The 24,588-nt window shown below is 47.9% G+C and overlaps 1 protein-coding gene across 1 annotated transcript in view; it reads left to right on the forward strand.

Moving 5' to 3' along the window:
- The window catches only part of URI1 (URI1 prefoldin like chaperone), a 466,682-nt gene that overhangs the window by 346,155 nt on the left and 95,939 nt on the right, over nucleotides 1–24,588 (forward strand). Inside the window, exon 7 of the mRNA XM_086947708.1 lies at nucleotides 11,690–11,870. Within this exon, the coding sequence (XP_086803834.1) occupies nucleotides 11,690–11,870 (181 nt within the window). The remainder of the gene's footprint in view (nucleotides 1–11,689; nucleotides 11,871–24,588) is intronic.

Genomic DNA, 24,588 nt, shown 5'->3' on the forward strand with positions numbered 1-24,588 from the left:
TGGGAATGCCCTATGGATAGATTGGTCCGGGACATTTGCTTACGCTTTTCCCCCCGATACCACTGATACAGAGTACTGAGCAAGTGCAGAGCGAGCAACATGACCCTGATACTGGTCGCGCCACAGTGGGCGAGGCAGACATGGTACTCGCAGATCATGGAGATGACACAGTGTGCACCCCACAGATTCGGCAGAAGAAAAGACCTGCTCTCCATGCAGAACGGAGAGGTGCTGCACCCAGAGCCAGAGAGCCTGAGCCTAGTAGCGTGGCTCCTGAGGACATAGAGTTCGCACATTTGAGACTGCCAGAGAGCACCCTCAGGGTCCTTCGGGAGGCACGAAGGCCCAGCACACGAAAGTGCTATGTCGCAAAGTGGAAAAGATTCACGATGTGGTGCAGGCGGGAAAGACTTCACAATAAAATGAAGGACTCCACAGTGCTAAAATACCTGACGCACTTACTGGAGAAAAACCTCAGCTCGTCCTCCTTGAGAGTTCACTTGGCAGCTATAGTGGCCTACACAAGGGGTGAGATGGGCAGAAGCTTCTTCACATCACAAGTTGTCAAGAGGTTCCTGGAAGCAGCGAAGAGGATCGCACCACCCAAGCGTGTGCCACCACCGGCATGGAACTTAAACGTAGTCCTGACGGAACTCATGAAGGAGCCCTTTGAGCCACTTCACAAGGCCCCCTTACAGATGCTAACTATGAAAACTGCTTTCCTGGTTGCAATAACGTCCTTACGCAGAGTGAGCGAGCTGCAAGCGCTAACGCTACAGGAACCCTACTTACAAATACACAATGATAGGGTTGTGATGAGGACCGACCCACACTTCATGCCGAAGGTGGTGTCCAAATTCCACATGAACCAGTCCATACAGATACCAAGTTTTTTCCAAAAACCAACCACTAGCGCAGAGCGAGCTCTGCACACCTTGGACGCCAGAAGGGCGGTCATGCATTACATTGAAAGGACAAAAGGACACAGGAAAACGAAACAGTTCTTTGTGTCTTTCGCCAACAGTTACATGGGCAAGGCAGTAACTAAGACCACTATTGCACGCTGGATCGCGCAAACAATCCAACTCTGCCACAAAAGGGCAGGACAAGAACTGGCAGAGGGGGCACGTGCCCACTCCACTTGGAAAAAGGGGGCTACAATAGCCTTTCTGGCCAATACACCCATACAAGACATATGCCTGGCGGCAACATGGGCTTCGGTGCACACATTCACGAAGCATACTGCGTGGATGTTCAGATGAACAAAGAAGCACAAGTCGGACAAAGGGTGCTCCAGCATATATTCAGAAACCAGACCTCATCTTCCACCCAGCCGCCACAGAAATGAGAAACCGCTACAAAATCTATGCACAGCATAGTGAATCCAGAAAGATTCACACTGCAAAACTAATAGTTTCTTACCTGTCGGTGTAGTTTTGCAGCTTGAAGATCTTTCTGGATTCACTAGCGAACCCACCCACCTCCGCCAGAAAGATGAGGCTTGAGAGAGAAGAGGTGGTCAAAAAAAAAAAAAAAAAGGGAGAGAAGTAAGAGAATATAAGGACAGAGCAGTAAAAAATTCTCACCTAAATAGAACATTGCCATTGCTTCGGAAACGAAAGAAACACGGAAAAAAGAATCCGAAGATGGCGCCCAAGAGTGGGAGCTTCCGCAGGAAGCATGCCGACGTCACCGGAAATGCACCCGAGGAGGTGTGACGCCGACGCCCACAAGGGCTACAAAAAATAAAAACAAAAAAAAACAAAGAAAAGACTACGAATCCGGACCCAACCACAAGACCGCGGAATATGCACAGCATAGTGAATCCAGAAAGATCTTCAAGCTGCAAAACTACACCGACAGGTAAGAAACTATTCGATATATCATGGTCGCAGTGGATTCGTGCTCAAGATTCATTTGGATGTGGTCTCCGCACTCGGCTGACGCCCGAACTGTTATAAAAGACTTGCGAGTCTTTATCGGCGCATACGCAGTCGGCATGCTACATTCTGACCAGGGTTCTGCGTTTAACTCAAAGGCTTACAAGGAGGCCATGGCCAATCTGGGCGTTGCATTGCGGTATGCTAGTCCATTCCATCCTGAGGGAAATTTGGTTGTGGAGAGAAAAAAACAGGACATAAAGCAATCTATAACAGCTAGGGTATTGGGCTCGGGTGACGGGTGGGTCGAACATCTAATAAGTGTCCAACGTAGTCTAAACAATCTGCCAAGAAGTTCTCTGGGTTGAATCACTCCATATGAAATCCTTTTTGGAACTAGAATGATTGTCCAGGACCTTGATCGTCCCACTTCAGTGGTAGAACAAAAACCTTTTGATATCAAAGACTGTTTGGCTGTTTTGCAGGACTTAAATGAAACAAGAAGTCAAAGCAACACATTGCAGAAGCCAACGACCACTGAAGGGGACCCACCTGTCCCAGCAAGGGTTACCTGGATTCCAAAAATTGGGGATCTAGTCAGAGAAAAGATCGCGGACAAGAAGGAATTTGGGCCTTCTTACAGACAACCAGTACCTGTGCTAGCAATCCACGGATCAAGAACAGTGTTACTGCTGCCCCTTGCTGGAAGAAAGCAGAACAGGTTCATATATATCGACCTGGTAAAACCACATCATGTGGCCAATCATAAGTAGTAGGCCAAGTGGATTCCAAAGATGTAGCAGACAACCAAATATGGCTACTATCCAAGAGGTTCAAACTGAGAGACTCATCACCTTTGAGGAATCTGCAGTGCAAAAAGGACTAAGCAATAAAGCCATGGAACTTGTGCCTCTTGAGACCCAAGTAACAGTTTGTCAAGAAACACCTGTCTACAATGATATAGCATCTGACTATACTAATGACAAAGGACCCAGTAGCCACAGCGATTTCAAGTAATCCTGATGCAATACCAACAATTGACAGAACTGCCTCTGGCTATTTCATTAACTTTGATACGTTTTCCGAGGATCCCAGTGAACCAGAAACAACGCCAACAAAAAACTTTCAAAGAACAAGCAACAGAACTTTTTCATCAACTGGAAAAGACTTATCTAGTTTCACCATGGATTGAAATATCGATTGTGTTGGGTGTACTTTTTCTCCTACTTTGTCTAATTCTTGTATTAAGTTTGAGAATGCTGATAAATGGAAGATATAGTAAAAAGGACACAGCAAGTAAGAACATCAACTTACTCCTCACGCCACACAAAGCATCTCATTGTGAACAAAGGTACTTGTCATCAGTGAACATCACAGCAGTTCCTATACCTGGTGGTATAGCTTGGGACAGAACTGATGATGACATCTTTGGTCCTGCAGAGCATTCAAGGCTTCCTTGAGTGACTTTGTTTCATCTAGTACCTATCCTGATGATTGGGACTTTGAGACTGTTAATAATATGATGTTGGACTTGGAGATGTCTGCAAAATGTACAAAGCATGAAAACTTAGAAGGTTCATCAGATTATGAATAAATGTACTGTTATAATCACTATGGTCATCATTATTTGCACAAATCTGCAAACCCTAGAAATGTTTATACTTTTAATCAATGGGAACATTGTCCAATGCCACCAAAGGGTTGCTCAAAAACATTTTATGAAAAATTTCCATACTTCTCAGGTTTTAATGACTCAAATCCAGAAATATTTTACTTTAAAAATGTTAAGACCGGAATAAAAAGTATGTTGACTAAACATAAGCAAATTTCTTCTGCGGCCTTTTATGCTCAGCTGTCCACATTAGGTTTTGACTTTTGTAGAGACAACATCCAGAAATAGTAACGACATACAGTGTAGGAAAACTGTGCCTTGAGTGGCTTCTAAAGTCCACACTTACAGAGATTAAAACAACACTAATCTTTACTTAAAGATGGCGTTGATTTAAGGGACTTCTCACAAGGACCTAAAAAAACGCATCATAAACGTTTTATATATGCTGGTATATATGCCATTTATAATGCAGCTTGGAAAGCGACACAAGCAGAGACTGCAGAACGAATACGAGAAATTTATCGTATTAATTTAGAGAAATTTCTCTCTGTAGTTGACAATGAGTTAACGACTCGGTCATCCAGAATTTATTCTTTGGACAGCATAGTATCTTCTGCCATAGACATAATGGAACATGACTTGCTCATGTTACAGCATGGCCAGTCACAATTGTGTTCTATAATGCATTTAGGCTGGATGTTGCAAAATCTTCGTTCTGGCTATGTGCCATGGCGTCTAATCAACACCAAGTCATTGTTTTCTGTATTTAACCTTACAGATAAACAAATAACTTTGGCACAAAGAGGAGCAGACTATACGGTGCTGAGCATTGAGAAACTGGAAAGATTACCATTAACTGTTTTGGGAAAAACCTGCAGCAGAATGGCTAATGCACGGGACAATCACTCTGCCTGTCATAATTTTCCATTTTCAGTATTGTTTGAAACTTATACCAGCTGGCGTATATGAAAGGTTAGGTAAAGAATACATCAAGTCAACCTGGGATTTTACCATATACACACAGATGTTGGAGTGGGGGAAAATAAGTATTTCTTAGTGGTACAAACTGCAAAAGCGCACTAAGCGGTACACTTTTATGTCGAGGTATTAACTTACATGGGCCTGCGATGGTTCTTCGACCAACTTATCCTGCCACCCGCAAGGTTCTCCAGCTGCAGTGATAGATCCAATTTTTAGGCAGCTTTCTAATGGAAGCTATATTATGTTGAATGATCACATCTGCTGTGGCATGTTGCCAGGAATAGCCCATCTCGTAACTGTGAAAGCCAGGGTCACTTGTTGTATGCAAGTATTGTTTCCTAAAACCAAGACAGACGGGGAGTCGCCGTTATGACCTTCACTGAACATCTCTTCTATACGAATTGATACTTTAAGCAGAATGAAAGCCATTCTTTTACAAAAACCTGTGCCACTGACCTTGTCCAAAAAGACCTATGCACTGCAAGTTGCTAGGTCTTCTGCAGAGATGCATGCCCTTTTATCGTCAAACTGCCCTATACATTTCGCAGAAATGTTAAGTTGTATCTTAAACATGTCTGATACCAGTGGTATTGTACATGTATTTAAGACAGTTTTTTCGAGACTGTTAGCACCGTTTGAAGCAGTCCTCAGCATATTTCCAAACTTCGTCCACTCTGTGTTCGGCGGCCTGCCTCTCATTGTGGGACTCGTAGCAGGAATACTTTTTTTGTTCCTTCTGCTCCGATATGGCAGTAAAGTCACCAGCGACACCAAGATTACCTTAGAGAACACTCTCCTGGCAATGAAGTGTTGTGAGCTCATGATACAGATTCTGGGCTTGGCTCGTTTAAGAGATCTCAATACCACGTGGTTTCTATAATTCCGATCAATCTGGCAAGATTGCATCTTACCTGTTCTACAATGCCTGATATGTGGAGAAGAATGCGTGTTAGACATCTGTCTGACCCTCCCATCAGTCCTGCCAATGGATGTTGATACTTTGCTTGGACCGGTAACAGCTCATGCACTGTGTTGTCCCTAGCGGCTACCAATGCTGATGATGACATTCGTTGATATCTCAGACCCAACATGCGGACGGTGAGATACTTGGAGCGGCAGGCACACAGGTACCATCTCCTTCGAACATTGCTAATGCGGCTGACGCTGACGGCGATGCTTCTCATTTTCGTGCAATCGATCTGCTTAACGAGGTAGTCCAACTTTCACCTACTGTAGTAGACAAATTCTTTACTAGCTTAGAAGATTTGAGGTTTTCTCCAAACAATGAGACTGACTTTTGAAGTTTGCACACAGTGTTCGACCTTCACTTTTCAATACAATCTTCTAACTTTGGAACTCTATTTTTCTACGATTTGACTTTTTTTCCAAAATGAATCTTTTTTTTTTTTTTTTTTGGGCACAAAGTAATCTGTTTAAAGTAGAACTATTCATAGAGAACAAGAATATTTTGAATACTTCCAAGGGACAATAGTTGACCTCGTCCACAACAAAACGAATTATAAATTGTCATGGAATGGTCTCAACTTTTTTTCTTCTGTATTTGAGCCATTTCATAAGTATATTTTAGTGATTCATTCAGATAGCATTTCCAATGTCATACTATATGCTTTGAATTAAAACATTTCTTTTAATATGCGTACAGCACAAATGCCATTTTCGTGTACAACCATTTTGAATGCATTTATTTTGTATTTTGGGTGGGGTTTTTCACACATCATGCTTTAGATATGTTTTTATGTGCTTAAAACTTAGTAATATCGAACATAATAAAGTGGAGTGGGTCTTGTATGGCGTTTTAGGATCCGAGCGAAATTTCCGAATTCATGCCCTTATATAGGTACAATTCACATTGCCCTAATATATGCATAGAAATGATACCCTTATTTAGACATAGTCCATGCAGTCCAAGTACAGGCATGGCTACTTCCAAACATACCAAAACATCACAACGATTTCTTGGAAAATCGACGTAAGCAGTCCGGGACCTCCCCTTGCTGGAGTATTGATTTGTCCAAGAACTCATGGACTTTACAAAGAACTACTATTCCTTTGGGGTTCTTTTCTGACGTTATTATGCTCAACTTTACATCATACTAGGCACCGTCAAGGTATAAATATGCCTTCACTTGCTCTAGCAAGACAAGATGGTTCGGAGCAGCTCGACTATCTACTTGCCCGACGCAGCTCGCTACAGCAAGTGCCGAAGGAAGCCGACCCTCCAGCTGACGCCCTGATCGAGAAGCTGTCCTTTCTCTTGCTGAGAATCCAGCTCCAGTGTTTCCAAGCTCCCCTTGCGGGATGTTGGGAAATCGAGTCCTGAGACAGAGATACCAGACCTCCTTCATTCTAAACTAAAGGTATGGTGCTGATTAGAACCTAAGAGAATTCTTGGATATATTCTTGGCAAAGAAAACCAAACCTATGCTACACAATACTTACTCCCTTTCGCGTACTAGACTTGGGTTAGGTACATTGGGGTAGGCGTATTTTTGAAGCACTAGTTGAGTTTTTTAGCCTGTGTATTTATGTATGTATTTTTATATGGCTTAGAAACCCTTCAATGCTTTTACAGTATTATTTTATAATACTATTCTCGCTGTACGCAATGTACTTTGCAGCCTGCATTACAATTGTAGCAGTTCACTTTACTCGCATGAGAAAGAAGACTGTTCAATTAAACATTTTATTGAAAACGCCCATCTCTCTAGTTCTCTGCACCTCTGTTGAAACGAAGCATGTACGATTGACTGAGTGAAATATTTATCTATTGTTTCCGCGACTCTAGAGATACAATTCTTATTCTTGGGAAACAAAGTTGTCATGTTTATGCGGTTGGCAGAAACTAATCCCTTCTTGTGTATTTGAGAAAGTTTCTAGTGACCTCTGAGTTAGATGGCACACTCAATATTAAGTTTAATACATTCGATAGAGACCTAGTCGACCTCAGTCCTACGTCTAAACTATAGGATATATTATTTCAATGCTCAGAGCCTATTGGGAATATAGGAACTACACAACAGGTGGCCCCAGGAATATAGGATTCCCTGATTGCGGTGATGCGCAGTGGCCACTCTGAATTCCTTGCGCTTTAGGAGGGTTATTAGTGCCACGTCCTTGTACAGGACAATAGTGTTCCTGGTATCTTAAGGGCTGCTTATCTCGGGCCGCAGAAGAATGCGTTCTTTGAGCTGAAAGTCTGGGAGATCAGCCAGGATGTCCGGTGGAGGTGCAGGTGCTCGCCGCTGCAGGCCCACTCAGTGAGCCTGGTCTATTTTCATGTCGAAGTCTGGAGGAACTTCCAGAATGCTCCGGAACAGGCCCTGTAAGTACTGCTTGATGTCCGATCTTTCTTCCTTCGAGGGCACTCCCTTCATGCTGATGTTATTGCGTTGTGACCCGTTTTCCAGGTATTCTGTGTGTGCATGGAGATCAATCTGCTGCTCTTTGAGCCGGATCACCTCTTGCTGCAGCTCCTTTATTTCGTCAACTCTGGCCTGTTCCTGATCCTCCATGGATGCCACCCTTTCGCCCAGAGCGTCAATGTCCCGACGCACCGTCTTTATCTCCCTCGCAATTTCTCCTTTCAGCGGATGAAAGTCGTCCTTCAACGTGCTGAAAAGTGTCTCAAGAAAGGCATGTGTGACTGGGCCGTCATGGGAGTCTGTGTCTTGCCCCCTGCAGCTGGCGGGGAAAGGTGCTTAGTTAGCAGGTCTTTTAAATTACCGTCCTTCTTGCTCCTTACTGTGGACATGACCACTGTTTCTTCGCCGGCCCACAGCAGTTCTCGCACTTCTCCCACTTGTGGCTTCTATCTGGGTAGAGCAGTCGCCCTCCTGCGTGCTGAGAGGGCCAGGCCCGGCGAGGTTTCTCTTCGTGTCTGTCCTGGGGGTGCGCTATATGTTGAGACCTCTTCCCACTTCCGCAGAGCAATTGCCGTTCACTGCCGGTGCCGCTCCTTGCAGCCACCTACGCCTTCTCTTTTGTCCCCATGAAATGTAAGCTCTGAGCAGTCGCCTCTCACCTTCCCCCTGGTGGTGCCCTGTTGCTTCTGCCCCTTGCCGTCTCTCTCGCCTGAGGCTATTTCTCCCTCGTGGGCCATCTGCATTCTGGACACCTACTGCAGTCGATTGCTCTGGCCGAGATGCTGTGGGTGCGGCCTCCGCCGGCTTGTTGTGCTGTTGGCCACTCTCCAGTAGGCCCCTCTTCTGTCTTCACTGACGTCGGGTTAGTACCTCGCTCTCCGGCGCACTGGTATCCGCTTCTCTGCTGACCCTCCCTTGTCTGTCCACTGCGCCGGTGGAATTGCTGTCGTACCTGTACTGTTGCCTTCGGGCCTCTCTCCGGCTGTGATACTCCCACAGTTGGCTAGTTGCATCCTCCAGGTGCTGTGCCTTGCTGTGATGCTCCCACAGTTGGCTAGTTGCATCCTCCAGGTGCTCCACATTTCAGAGCTACCCCCGTGGTGTGTTGTCGTGTTTTGGACCGTGTCTGGGCTCTGCCTGGTGTCCAGCCACCCCTAACAGCCTATATGCCCCCTGCTGTTGTTTTCCAAGAAACCTCAGGACCAGGCAGATGAACCACAGCTCGCTAGTGCTCTACCCACGGTTTCTGCCACTCTTTTTACCCTCTTCCCGCCGTGGGTGGTGCCTCCCAGTTAAGGGCCCTCCAATTAGTTCCCATCTGTATGTTGAGCTGCTAGGCCCCAAGTCGCTACCCTGCTGACTCCATCTAGGCTCCCGGGCCGTTCAGCTGCACTCTGTTCTCTGCTCTTGTTCAGTGAGGGTCGCCACCCTCTGTAGAGCTCCGGCAGCCCGCTGGGCCCCTCTGTGCTTCCTCCACGATCTCAGACTTCAATGGCTTATCCCGTCGTGCTTACACCTCTTCTAACGCTACGCGGGAGTCTGCCTGCTTCTCCGCCTCCGAGCCGGACCTCTGCTCAGCACCCTTCTCTAACCAGCGAGCGCCAGTCTGTGTGTCTGGACGGTGCTCGGCTGGGCTACCGCCACTCAGCAGGTCCTGACACCACCGCAGCTCCTCTGCGACTGAGCGATGTGGGCCCGCTAGGCCTCACTCCGGCATGTTAGCCCTGGCACTCGCCCAGCTCTGTCTGGACCCCAGCTCTGATTCTTCACTTACCTGCGAGCCCTTGTCGATGTTTCTGGCCGATGCTCCAAGGGGGCCTGGCTGCGGCACTACCACCAGTCTCTACGCCACCTCTGCCGCACAACTGCTAGGTTACGCCTGGTCTGCTAGGCCACACTCTGGTTTGGTTGCCTGTGCGTCCGCCCTTGTCGCTCCGGTGCTGGATTCTGTGCAGGGAACCGTCAAGTCTCTCACCTTGCCCAGTAGACGCCCGTGGTCAGTCTTCTGTTCTCCTGAGGCTGGCATGAGCTCTCCAGCGGATCGAACTGCCTCTGCTCGACCTGCTGGGTCCGCCTGCCATTTTTCCCTCACTGCCGCGCAGTCAGGCGGATCCCGATTTCGCCGTCAGGCAGGCCCCAGCCCCCAATTTACTCTTTTCCAGAGGCGCTGACTGGCTGGAGGGGAGTCTCCCACTCAATCCCGGACCTCCGGAAGGTGCAATTCGCTGTTATGGGCCGAATCAGGTACTCGGGAGCAGGGAGACGGTGTGAAGCATGTCTTACCTGCTCGCCATCTTGGCCATGCCCATGTTGCTCTTTAGGAAAGCCTTAAAGACCTGGTTATATGTTCAGCAGTCACATTTTCCTAGTTTAATTCAGCCCTTCCATTCAGCTTTAAGACACTGGTATAGGTAGCATTGTGCTTACAAAAAAAAAACATAACATGACAGTCTCAACCAATGGCAAAGACGTCTGGGGAGAGTGGTCTTACAAATTAGAATAGTGCTAGGATAGAGTCCAACCAAATTAGAAGCTGGACTGGCCTCCCCAGTTCGTCTCCAAAGTCACTTGAGTTGGTTGAGACGTACACCTCATGTTCCCATTTGTAGAGGGCTTGTTTCTCTATGAAGATGTCTAAAAACAGACTGTTTCAATGTCTCTCTATGTATATAGTGGTGACTTGTGGCCTTCACAATCCCACTAGAAGTTGGATTCTACTTAATGGTAGACCAGCATCTATAAATAAAGGAATGGGTATCCTGAGAGGTCTTCAGCTCCTAAACATTACATGCCCTGCCCCATGACAACAGAGCTGAAACAAGTAATCCATTTTTTAGTGGATAGGTGAAAGAAATTAAAGTTTGACAGTAGCTTTCTGGGGTTACCCGTACCACTTGCCTGCAGGCTGTGTTGGTGTCCTCTCAAGAGAGGATCTGAGACTGGGAGGTCCTAGAAATGTTCCCTCACTTTCAGGAAAGATGCATGCCATTATGCCGGGTGGGTGAAACTCTGTACTTGCTCTTTTTATCATCTTTATGTTTAAGAGAGCCAACATTGCTTTATGGATCAGTGAAGCCATGCTGCATATACACACCAGGCGTATTTGTAGAGACATCTTACCGATAGTAAGACCCGCACTGCATGAATGCGCTGGATAACCATGCAATGATCATGAAGCATATGGTTGTAAGCCATTAGCTATCCAAGCAGAAAGAAGGAATTTGGGCTAGGTTGTACTTACGGAATATGTTGCAGGAGCTAAACCAGCTCTCAACCACACTATTATGCAGAAAAAAGGAACTGCCGAGGGATGTTTACAGAGATATTACAGAGATATGTGGCTTATGACCTCTAAAACACTATTAAACTATCTACGCAAACCGTTCCAAATCCTGCCACTGACACCTACAGACTGATAATACAAACAAGCAAAGACAAGGGTCAAGTTACCTTAAGTGCAACTTTATAATTTTGAGCATTCTCCCATGCCCCTTTGGTATAACAATAAATTTAGAATATATGCAATCCGTTTCACCTATGCTACTGTGAATGGAACAGCCTCTGGGGCTGCCCCCCCTCCCCAAACACTCTATATTTTGAGTGAGCGTTTACCAACCATCCCACATACCACGATTCTGACCACAAACTAGCAAACATGTAATGAGTGTCGCACCAATTGCTAAGTTAAGAAAACAATGCTATTGAGAGACTTAACTGAAAACATTTTGTCTATAAAACTGCCAAGCCTTTATAATATTATATTTATGTTGTTCTACTTTTATACATTTGGTATGGCTTATTGTATTTTCGCATGCATGTTCTCTAACGTACAGGAACAAACAGAACAGCTCATAAACCTCATTCCAAACCAAAGGCTATTGATACATTTGAATCTGCTCTTGCTAATGGTGAGGGAAAAGACCAATCCGAGGTTGAAGTCTATCCTGAAAAGGATTTATGGGCCAGACTGGAAGAACTTGAGAGGCAAGAAGAACTACAGAATGAACTAGAAAGGTATGTTTTCTTTGAACGTACTATTGTATGAATTTAGTTTGCACAAAACTTTCTTTAAGATGGCGCAACTAATTCCCTCTCTATATTGAGTAGGGTTCTTGAACAGTTATTGATCAAAGGGGAGTGAAAGCATGCAATTGGAGACATTGCTAGACCGCGTACTGTAGAACGGGTGTTAATATGCTTGAATTAAACATAATTAAAATTTCAGTAACAGGGACCTGGAGATTTGGCATGAACCACCCACCTTTTGGTTCAACTGCCAAAGCTAACATTAGAACCCACATACTCAGAGTCCAAAGTGAGCTGTTAACTGACAGACAAGATATCTTCTCAAGGTTTGGAGTACTCTGCAGTAACTCTTATTGGATGGCTTGCTATTTCATGTTCAAAATATCAACTGCATGGAGTTTCTTTATACTATTTCTTTCTACTTTTCATTGACAGTCTGTCTCAGTAGTCTCACTCATATGCAGGATCATAAAGCACTTTTGTTTGTAGACTATATAGAATTGTTTTATTTGCTCCTCAGCATGAAGCTGTAGTTAGATTATACTATCCGAAAGAAACCGGTTAGTGTTGGATTCCTTACCTTAGAATATCCCCAGGCGTCAGACTGGATCCGGAAAGTTTTGCGTAGAAGTACCCTTGCGCGTCGGTAGGCGTCGTCTGCGGCTCCACGTCCGGCGTCGTTGGCGCCATGATGATGTCGTCGGAGTACTTAGACGCCGCCCTCGCGCGCTGACGTCAGTTCTTCTTTTTTCCGCGCTGGCAAGCGCAGATCCGGAAGAAGCAGTACTTTAGTCACTTTTTGACGAAACTTTTTTCGATCCTTTTTGATCTCTCTTCGAGTCTTTACGACTCTCTGTGCCGGTAGCCCTGTATCGATTGCCACCGACTGATGTCGGTTACCGATCCCCACCGCTGGTGCCTCTATTGCCTTGGGGCCGATGACGACGACAAGTCGTGCCCTGACTGCCGGGCTCTGGCGTCAGAGGCTAGGCGTGAGTGGTCGCGTAAGCGCCTTGAGATCCAGCAGTCGGCCCGCGCCGCTCAGGGTCCCGGTCCAGGAGGGGGTCGAGGGACCGGTCGCGGGGCCACAGTTGTCGAAGCTCGGCGAGTCGTCGCCATTAGTCAGGCTCCAAGTCCTCAGGTAAGAGACAAAAGAAGTCGAAGAGGCGACATCGCTCTTCCGACTCATCCCCCCCTACCCCCCCCCCCCCCCCCCGACACTCGGGCGATGTGGGCCGGGGGTTCGGGCGACACCGCCCACGCGGCTCCACCAGAGCCGCAGGCGTCGCTGCCTGCTCCATACCCGCCGGTCCGTGGGCGGAACGCGACGCCGGAGGAGATCGTTGCCTTCCTCATGGCCATGAGGTCGTTCTCTCCTCCGTTGGGCTCCACTGCGCCTTCGGGCCCCACGGTCCCGGCTGGGAGCCCAAGCAGACTGGCTGCTTCGGCGCCGTCGGGTGCTTCGGCCCCGGCGGCGTTGGCGACTTCAGTCCCGGCGCCGCAGGGCCCCGCTGGATCCGATTCAGAGTCGCCACTGGTCGACCTGTCGACCCCTAGGGTGTCTCCCCCGGGGCCGTCCCCGGACGATGCCGTCCCTGGTTCTTCCCTCGGTCCGGATCCGGTGTCGGACCGGCGTCGCTCAATGCCGCATTCGACGCCGGCAGAAGAGCAATTCTTCTATGATCCGGCTCCATCCTTTGCACCTGATTTTCAGGAGATGGAGGGCGAGGGTGAGGGGGGGGGGGGGGTCTGACATGGGAGTGTCAGTCATTTCAGGACTGGAGAGACGAGCTAGGGGAAGACAGTGGTCTCGACACTTCACCTGACACTGGCTTTGTCTCCCCTCTGACCGTGGCTACGGAGGAGGGGGCTGCTTATAGTATGGTGCTGACGAGGGCGGCCAAGGCCTTGGCTCTTGAGCTCCCTGTCCCGACTGTGAGGTCTAACATCCTCACGGAGGTCCTTAAACCGCAGGCAGGCTCTCCGGAGCCTCTACTGCCATTTAATGAGGCTCTCACGGACGTCCTGTTGGGCACCTGGTTTAGGCCCGCTACAGTTTCCCCTGTCGATAGGAACGGCGCCACTGCCCGGCTCGGGCGACCCTAGTTTTCTGTCCACCTACCCCACCCCCGAGAGCCTGGTCATCCAGGCCTCTTCTTCCCAGTCCACATTCACGACTGCACCTCCAGATCGGGAATCCAAAAGGTATGAACAGTTTGGCAAGAAACTGTTCTCCTCCCTCAGTTTGGGGTTGCAGTCAGTCAACACTGCTTGCCTTTTGGGCCGTTACACCCACTCTCTGTGGGTTACGGTTGCGGCCGTGCTGCCGGAGTTCCCTGAGGGTCCCGCGGGGAAAGCTCGCTCAACCCCTTGCGGAGAGACGACACTCAGCGCAGTATTGATACCACGGACTCGCTGGGCAGGGCGATGTCAAGGACGGTGGCGGTTCGCCGCCACGCCTGCCTGAGGTCCGCCAACTTCTCGGCTGATGTTCAGAACACCTTCATGGACATGCCGTTCGATGGCAGCCACCTCTTTGGTGGCAAGGCAGAGCATGCGCTTGAACGCTTCAAGGTCTCCAGGGCTCCCTCCCCTTCGAGGCGACCCTTCAGCCATGCCACCGCAGTACCATCGCATGTCGGGGGATCACTTGCAACTTCTGCAAGAGGAAGCATCGGCCCTCTTGGCCAAGGGGGCCATCAAGCGCGTTCCTGGGCCAGAAGAAGGGTGTGGTTGCTATTCCCACTACTCTTTGGTTCCCAAGAATGGCAAAGGGGGCCTACGCCCTATCTTGGACCTGCGGAACGTCAACGGCTTCCTCCGGAAGGTGAAGTTGAAGATGCTGACTTTGGCTCAGGTCTTCGCTGCCCTGGACCCCGGAGAATGGATGGTAGCGTTGGACTTGTAGGATGCTTATTTCCACATCCCCGTCCTGCCAGCCCACGGCGTTACCTGCGGTCATGGTAGGCCACGAGCACTTTCAGTTCACCGTGCTCCCCTTTGGCCTTACCAGCGCCCCACGGGTGTTCACAAAAGTGATGGCAGTGGTCGCAGCTCATCTGCGCAGATTAGGGGTGTCAGTCTTCCCCTATCTCGACGACTGGTTGTTGAAGGCGGATTAATATGTTTACACCGCCGAAACGCGTCGACGCCTAAGGAGTAAATCTAGGAATACACAATAAGGAGGAAACCAAATTTGTTGTCTTATGATTGGGTTCTATCCTTTTTTCCTGTACACTCCTTTTTTAATTGAATGTTGTTTTTATTTGATTATTGTACCGTCCTTATATGTTTCCCAAATATCTGTTTTTATTCAATGTAATGCATCTTTAATAAATTGTTTTTATAATTTGAAATATTTTGAGAGTGTTTTCACATATAGTATTCAAATCCTATTTATCTACATTGCTTCCCTGCAAATTGTTGTCTGTATGCTTGTGAGTACTTATGTACTGTTGCTATTTCACTCAAGGGGAATTTCTTTCAGACTAACGTCAATTGTGGAACCCTATCCCTTTGGGTTTTGGGGTCCCTCTCTCTTTTATTAGAGAAGGCGGGCTCGCCCCAGACAGTCGTCGGCCACCTCCAGACTACGGCCGACCTGCACTTGCTGGGGTTTTCCATCAATGTGCCGAAGTCACACCTGGATCCCTCTCAAAAGCTCCTCTTCATCAGAGAGGTTCTGGATTCGGCGCAGTTTCGGGTTTATCCTCCCGAACAGCAGGTTCGGGATATTCAGGCTCTGATTCAGATCTTTCAGCCTTTATCCCGGGTCTCAGTTACGTTGACGCTGCGGCTTCTGGGGCTGATGGCCTCCTGCATCCTTCTGGTGCATCACGCCAGGTGGCGGATGCGGGCTCTGCAGTGGGACCTGAAGTTTCAGTGGGCCCAGCATCAGGGAAACCTGTCCGACCATGTCCTGATCTCGGAGGGCACTGCGAGACCGTTGCAGTGGTGGCTTACGAACTGCGATTGGGTCAGCAGCAGATCCCTCTCCCTACCCCAACCGGAGCACGCAGTTGTGACGGATGCGTCCCTCCTGGGCTAGGGGGCCACATGGTGGGGGGGGGGGGGGGCGGAGATCAGAGGCCTCTGGTCTCCGGCGCAGTCCCGGCTCCGTCCCGGCTCCATATCAACCTTCTGGAGCTGCGGGCGATCCGACTTGACTTCCTCTGCCCGGGGAAGTGTAGTGCAGGTGTTCACGGACAACACCACCGCCATGTGGTACTGCAACAAGCAGGGCGGGGTGGGGTCGTGGACCCTTTGCCAGGAGGCTCTGCACCTTTGACAATGGCTGGAACACCAGGGCGTCACCTTGGTGGTTCAATACCTGGCAGGTTCCTTGAACGCCAGGGCGGACAAATTCAGCCGTCGGTGCATGATGGATCACGAATAGCATCTGCACTCGGACGTGGCGCAAGGTCTCTTTCGGCAGTGGAAAGAGCCTTGGTTAGATCTATTCGCCACAGAAGAGAACGCGCAATATCATCAGTTTTGCGCGTTGGAATTTCCAAGACGGCACTGGCTCGCTGACGCTTTTCGTCGCGAGTGGAGTTGCGGTCTGTTGTACGCCTTTCCGCCTATACCACTTCTGCCTAGAGTGCTGAAGAAGATCAGGCGCGACCGGGCCCAAGTCATCCATGTGGCCCCGGACTGGGCACGAAGATACTGGTATCCTGAGCTACTCAGCATGTCAGTCGATCCCCCGATTCGTCTGCCTCTTCAGGAGGACCTTCTGTCGCAGCAGCAGGGGATGGTCCTCCACCCGAACCTGTCCAGTCTCCACCTCCATGCGTGGAGATTGAGTGGCGGCAGTTGAGGCCATTTGACTTGCCTCCTGAAGTCTGTGATGTCATTCTGGCAGCCAGGCGTCACGCCACGAAAGCGGTATACGCCTGCAGGTGGAACAGATTTGTGGCATGGTGCATTGCAAATGCTGTGGATCCCTTTTCTGCCCCTCTTTCAGAGGTTCTCCTCTCTCTTCTTTCACTTGCCTAGCAGGGCTCTGCTCTGGGCACTATCAAAGGCTACCTCTCTGCCATTTCAGCCTTCTTAAGGCTTCCTGATCAGCCTTCTCTTTTCAAGTACCCTGTTGTAAATAGATTCTTGAAGGGCATCACTCACATGTTTCCTCCTGTTCCTTTTGTAATGCCGCAGTGGGACTTGAGCCTTGTTCTAACTTATTTGATGTGGGCTCCCTTTGAGCCACTTCACAATTGTCCTCTCCGTCTTCTAATACTTAAGACTGCATTTCTGGTTGCCATCACCTCTGCCAGGAGAGTGAGTGAGCTCCAGGCTCTTTCTTCTAAGCCTCCTTTCCTTTCTGTCCATCCGGACAAAGTTGTCTTAAAAACACGTCCCTCTTTCCTGCCCAAGGTTGTTACAGCCTTCCACATCGGGCAGTCCATCACCTTGCCCACCTTCTTTCCGCCTCCGCATCCCTCAAAAGAGGGAGAGAGGCTCCACCGTCTGGACCCAAAACATGCGCTCTCATTTTATTTGGACCGCACACGCCAGCTCCGGGTGGACGACCAGCTCTTTGTTGGTTACGTGGGCGCTCAGAAGGGACAGACAGTGCACAAACGCACCATTTCTGGATTGGGTTGTTTTGTGCATTAAGGCCTGTTATTCTCTGGCTAAGAAGGAGCCTCCGGTTGGGCTGCGTGCCCACTCCACTAGGGCCACGCAGCTACTACTGCCCTGGGACAGGGAGTCCCCTTGCCGGACATCTGTCAGGCAGCTATGTGGGCCTCGCTGCACACGTTCGCTATACACTACTGCCTGGTCAGCCAAGTCCAGAGAGATGGCTTCTTTGGCCGTTCCGTGCTCCAGGACTTTCTGGTGTGATCTTGGTTCGCAGACCCACCACCGGGGTTGGTATTGCTTGGGTATCTATTCTAAGGTAAGGAATCTAATACTAACCTGTTTCTTTCAGATGCACAAGGTACTTCCCTTCGGTAACGATATATCTGTAAGAAACAGTAGTTGGTGTTAGATTCCTTACCGCCCCACCCATCCTCCCTGTTCTGCGAACCGATATCTAGGGTTAAGGTTCTTCCCTTTGAGGGCCCTAGTTTCATGGCACCAGTGTCTGTTTTTATCATGGCTCTGCGTTTCTGGTGCTGAAAAGCTGTGTATAAGAACTGACGTCAGTGCACGAGGGCGGCGTCTAAGTACTCCGACGTCATCACGGCGCCAACGACGCCGATGAAGGGCGCGGGCGCCGGCCACCGACGCGCAAGGGTACTTCTACGCAAAACTTTCCAGATCCAGTCTGAGGTAAGGAATCTAACACTAACTACTGTTTCTTACAGATATATCGTTACTGAAGGTAAGTAACTTGTGCGTCTGGAGCTTTTTATAAAGTAAAGTTGAAGACGAGGGAAAAGGCGCATACCATGCAGCAGTATTTCAGAACTCGAATTTGACAAGGGACAGTAATCGCCTACAGAATCCTGTCATACTTCTACTGGCAGTTGCTTCTGTTTTTTCCCAGCTTCTGTGAAAGAATCCCTGAGCACTTGACTTCTTCATTTTGACGTTTTTTTCTGATAGAGATTTTCTTTCTTCTCTCCCCCGGGGAATCTTCATGTCCAATCCTAAGCAGTGAATTGCCCTGACTGCACCCAGGACACCAGAATGCCTTTTATAAATCATACACATTAAACTTCCCTTTTTGAAAAGCCAACTTTTCAGTGTTTTTCACTAAGTTTTTGAAGATCTGTTTTCTGGGGGGAGGGGGGGGGGGGGGTAAAAATGGGTAATGTCACTATTAAAGCTGTTCCACAAACCTTGTTTATAATAAAAGTAAGCGAGAAAAGTAGCCTCATCGCCAAATGACCTACAAAAGATGAAAACATATTGCTGCTCATTTGAGAGTGTATCACACTACTGTCATATCATGTACACTGCCAGTGAAAGTTAGAACTCTTCGTTTATTTTCAGCTCCTGGTGAAAGGATCCTGGATCCATCAGCATGGCCTTTTTAGTCTCTTTATTGCTTAGAACATACTTCTAAACCTAATCAAATGCTATGACTCGCTGCCATTTCTTACAGAGTACATTTTATCTTTTTCCGGACCACATTTTTTTTCTTTGGGAGAATGCCTTAGCGCTTCATAAAGTGTCCTACCTTTACTTTGAAAAGGGCACAAACTGATAGTAGCAGTGCCTGCTTTGTTTCAATGCTAAGTTCCCATTAGTCTGAAGAATGTCCTATTGGTAAGAAAATTTCAGATGGGTAATATTTGCTGATTGCTCACCTATGGGTTCCTCCATTCGCCAAGCCTGGATTGGGAACCTTTTCAGCAATTTCTACTGTGTACTAGTAGAAGGTGTCATATGATTCTCCAGCAGCTTTCTGCCACTACCGGATGTGACCAAATGGAGCTGGATGTAGACTCCACGCCTGCGCACTGACATCAGTCACTTTCTTTCAGCGCACTTGGATGTGGATCTGGAGCTCCGCACACAATGTTTTGACAGTGTTCTACCCTTATAAAACATTCTTTTCAAACTAGTTCGGTTGAAAAATGTCCTTCTTGAAAATCACAGGCTTTATACCTTTCTGGAGCTGTAAAAAGCAATTATAGTCACCTGAAAGCAGACAGTGGTGTTTAAGGTCCAACAATGGCCCGAAGTCCTGCAACTATTGCGTTCAGATGCTCCCAAAGGCCATCGGGGAGAGCAATGCAAAACTGCACATTGCCAGACACAGGCTTCCTGTTCCTGGAACGATCCAAGCCTCCGTCCTCTGGTAAGTTTAAGTTGAAAAACCAGTCTAATTATAAACACAAGAAGTCAAAACAGGATTCTTCTCCTTCATATTGCTCCCACTCCTGGAAGAAGCTGTGCAGGCGACACTAAGGAGCCGACTCTGCCTCACTTACCCTGTCTCTGGCCCATCCCAAGTCTGGTCCCAACATACCCTGAGTTTCCCAGGCAGTCATTGACCCTGCAGCAGGTAGAGGCCTTTTATGGGAGGCCATCCTTCACATCTTACTATTCAGAGTACCCCTAGAGTGCCTTAGGACCAATGGGCCTGTTAGAAACACTTTCATTTTCCAACCATTCTCAAACCTAGGAGTGTAAATCCTGACCTCCACTTCAACTATCTGTTCTGTGGGGAGATCCTGACACATGTAAGTTTACTACCTGGAAGTAACTTTTTTATAATTTAACTATACATTTAAACAGACTTTTTATGACCACAATAATTACATTTTAGTTCTGTATATGAAATGTAATGATAAAGTCAGTTAATCATTTTGAGGTATGGAAGTATGGAACCTTAATATTGTTCTAACAAGACTTATGGGTCCACTTTTTGAACCTTTACATAACTGTCCCCTCCAATTTCTCTCTTGGAAGGTTGCTTTCTTAATTGCCATCTGTTCGAACCAATGTTAGAAATGGCATTTCTGGTTGGCTGGGGCTTGCGCCACAGTCAGGCAGAAACCACCACTCTAGTCAGAATAAGGGTGTAACACATTGATGAAAACCCCTGCTCACCCCCTTGGTAGCTTGGCACGAGCAGACCGCTTATCCCCAAAGCAATGTGTAAAGTGTTTGCACTAACACGCAGAGTAACACAGTGAAACACCACAAATTGACACCACACAGGTATTTATAAAACTATAAATATCTTTATCTAGTTTAGGCAAGATCAAAATGCCCAAAAATGCATATACATAAATTACTCCTTCCTTAGACATGGTCTTTTGAAAAACGTTTACTTTGGCATTGTTCTCTTAGTAATTTTCCGTAATAAAGCAAACTGGTAGGTTTCTGTTGTTAAAAGTTAACTTTGCAATGTCCCTTGTATTCACACCGTTCAGTAATACTAATACTAAAGCTGAAGTCACCAGTTCCCCCCGGGTCACAAGGGCGCGAGTGCGTGTGAAGGCTGCTGGTTCTACATTCAAATCAACCCTGGGGCGCCAATGCACGTGTTACCTTTGTTGCGGCGGAGGAACGACTGCTTGGCAGTGTGCGTAGCATCAGAGGCAGCTTCCGTCTTGCGTGGCTCTCCCGGCTGTCCTGTCCCAGTTAGAGGAGCGGGGAAGCCTTGTTGTTAGGGGACTCCCTGCGCAGCTCTCCAGCGTCAAGCCCCTCGGTTGTGAGGGAACGTTCCTTTCCTATTTGTCAGCGCGGGCCACAAAATCAAGCCTCTGGGTCACTGGGAGGCTCGCCCCACGGAAATCAATCCGAGCGCGACCTTGGCGGTGACGTTACGGGGCGGGAACAAATCCTAGTGCGGCAAAGCCGGGCCAAGCCTCTGAGTTATTGGGAGGCTCGCCCCGTGGGAAAAAATCCCTGCTGATGACGCTACGGGCCCGCAGCGGTTATGCCGGCAAGGGGTTTCCACAGCACTTGCTCTAAGGCGAACCCGGCCTCGGGCGTACAGCTTGAGGTACGTTGGTGATTGGTGATTATCAATTGAATCTTTTACAAATCAGGGGCCAGTGGGAAAGAGACACCGGTGCTCGCTACTTTGTTCCATTCCTGGGTCGGCGGCGGTGATGATGAACGCGGCACTCTCCGTATTGTTGGAGAGCAGCCAAGCGCGTTAGCAGGCCAGACAGCAGGTATACCGTTCTGGGGGCACGCAATTCACCCCAGGAAACAGCAGCACATGATGCAAAGTAGATTATAGCAGTCCTTGGCAAACTTTTTTATCCCTGAGTTGGGAACAGGAGGCCAGCTCTCCTCTGGCCCTTGGAGACTCTTTTAAGACACAGCACACAGCAAAGTCTTTTTCTCAAGCAGGTGGGGGGAAGCACAGCACACAGCAAAGTCCCCTTTTCTCTTCTTCAGTGGGTACAGCAAACTGCAGGTCAGCCCCAGAACACACAGCAAAGGCAGTCTTCCTAAGTCTCTTCAGCTGATCTTCTTAGCAGAGATTCCTCTTGATTGCAGAGGTAGTCTAAATTACAGGGGTTTTAGGTCTTACTCTTATACCCCCAAAGTCTTTGTTCTTCAGGTGTGAGGGGTCCAGGATCCAGTCCCAACCAGTTCTGGGTGCCCTCTGCCAGGGCAGGTCTTCTTCCTTTTTGAGTGTGGGCCATGGCTAATAGACACACCACAGCAGGTGGAGCCAGCATTGTGTAAGGCATGCACAGTCCTATTCAGGCCCAGGTGCAACTCATCCCACCACTCTAAGTGTAGATAGGTCTATTCAGCCTAGGGCTGACCCCCCAGCCTCTTGCAGCCATCCCCAGCCCCTGTCACTCACAAACCAGACAGTCAATACAGAAACAGGCAGAGGCACACAGAAAGGTTGAACAGAAAAATAGCCACTTTCTAAAAAGTGCTATTTTCACACACAGAATTTAAAAAACATCTTTCCTAAAAGATGCGTTATTAAATTCTGAGTTCAGGGATACCAGGCTTCAGCTTCCCATCTTGCTCCTATGGGGAGATATGCAGGTACACATGGGACACAGCATTTCCCCATTCTATCCTATGGGCAAGATGGCTGTTCAATAGTGAAAAACTAAATTGGCAGTATTTGACTATCAGGACATGTCACCCACACTAGTACATGTCCTACCTTTCACATTCACTGCACCTTGCCCAGGGGGGTACCTTGGGCCTACCATAGGGTGTCCAATGTGTAAGAAAAGGGAATGGTCAGGCCTGGTCAGTGGGTACACTGGCCAGGACAACATGGCAGTACACAGACTGCGCACAGGCACTGCGGTGGCAGGCCTGAGGCACCATTTTAGGGCTACTCATGTGGGTAGCATAATCAGTGCTGCAGGCACACTAGTAGCATTTGAGTTACCAGCCCTGGCACACTCAGTGCCCTTTATTAGGGACTTTACAGGTAAAACAAATAGGCCAATCATGGATAACCAATCACAGTAATAATTTACAGGGAGAGCATATGCACTTTAGCACTGATCAGCAGTGGTAAAGTGCCCAGAGTCCTATTGCCAACAATCACAGGCCAGGAAAATCAAGGGAGGAAGAAGCAAAAGGTTTAGGGATAACCCCGCAAAAAGGGCCATTTTTCACACTATCACCTCACTAATATGTGTAAGTGAGCTTCAGGCACAAACATTAGAAGAACCATTCTTTCAGATTCATAGAGATTGTGTGATTCTTCGTATCAAACAAATGGTAGTGGACTCAATCTGACAGGATGAGATCTAGAAAGTAGACTTTGTATTGGAATACTTCTAATCTTCTCTCTATAACTTATCCCTTCAGATCTAATCCCCAAGGTTTTCTTTCCATCCACCTATCCATTTTTCCCCATACTATCTGCTGAAGCAATCTGAATATGGAGTTAATTGGTGGAGTTTCTAGGGTGATAGACAAGGAGTCAATGAGCTGTACATTTGGTGACCAGCTTCATCTAAGAATTCTATTTTTGGAACAGGTGATGGTCTTAATGAATGGTGCCAATGACAAATGCAAAAGAGAGTGGACAATGAGTTTTGCTACAGCTTTGATGGTGTAATTGAGGTTGTATTAACCCATACCATGCTGAGGACGGCCCCTGGCAGGCCCAAGTGACGGTGGGCGTGTGCGGGGGACGGCCCTCGGCCGTCCAAACCCTGCCCACTGATTAAAATGCCTGCATCACGGCGGAATTCGCGCCACGTTCAACGGGTTAAGTTTGGGTGAGATTGAATGATCATTGGGCCCAATCAGACAGATCAGAAAGTGGTTACTCTAATCCCTGAAGAAACAGAAGGTTAACCTCGAAACACGTGTTGGATCATGCACGTCTGTCTTTTGCATGACTGGCTTCTTGGGAAATAATTGCCTAAATGATCAGCTTATGCAGGAATGTTTCTTTTTGGAAATGTGTTTTAAGACCGAACTGGATTAGAGGCATGGTCTAAGGATTTGCAACTGGAGAATTAATTTAGTTTTGGCCATTGTTGTTAATTTGATGTTTGTTATCGATTTTAAATTTGATACATTGTTTAATATTGTAAGGATTCCGGACTCTAATATTATAATGATTCTAAATCTAGTAAATCTTCAGTGTTGGTTGAGTGTGCAGGTCCGTTTAGCTCCATTTATCCCTTCACAAATTGTCAATCCTATCTGTCTTGTGGTAAGGGATATAGCGTCTCTCATTGGTGATGGACTCCTTGGGAAGGTCAAGGGGCTTTCACGCAGGACAAGGTCAGCAGGAAGGCAGTCAAGCAGTGCTTCAGAAGAGCCATAGGCTCAATCCTAACCATACAAAGTAGGCAGCAAGCTGGCTCCAAACTCTGAATTGTACCTTAAGCACATGGGTCCACAGAGGCTTTAAGTCCACACAATGTGCTGTTAGCTGCAGGGTGTTTTTCCAAAGTTAAGCAGTCAAATGCTGCCAGCCAGACATAGTCCAGAACATCTTTACAATTTCATAAGTCCGGTCAATCAGACTGGGTCATGTTTTCTTTCCCCAGGAACTGTGTGAAACAGAAACAGTTGCTACTTGAGTGCAGATGCTCAGTTGCACCTTCTAACTGCTCATCCGGCATGAAACCAAAAGGCCTTTACCCCACACAGGCTAAAACAAAGGAGGAGTAGGAAAAAGTGGGATTTCCCTGTGTAGGCTGAGCTCATCCTCTATCTTCTAAATCGGTTGTGGCTAGGTAAACTCTAGTAACAAGGGCACAGATGATGTTAGCACAGTTATCTACTTTACCTAACTCTTACTAATATCCGAAAAGGGTTATTATGTCAGTAATATTGCACA

The sequence above is a fragment of the Lissotriton vulgaris genome, chromosome 12 (genome assembly GCF_964263255.1).
Source record: "Lissotriton vulgaris chromosome 12, aLisVul1.2, whole genome shotgun sequence".
Taxonomy (NCBI): Eukaryota; Metazoa; Chordata; class Amphibia; order Caudata; family Salamandridae; genus Lissotriton; species Lissotriton vulgaris.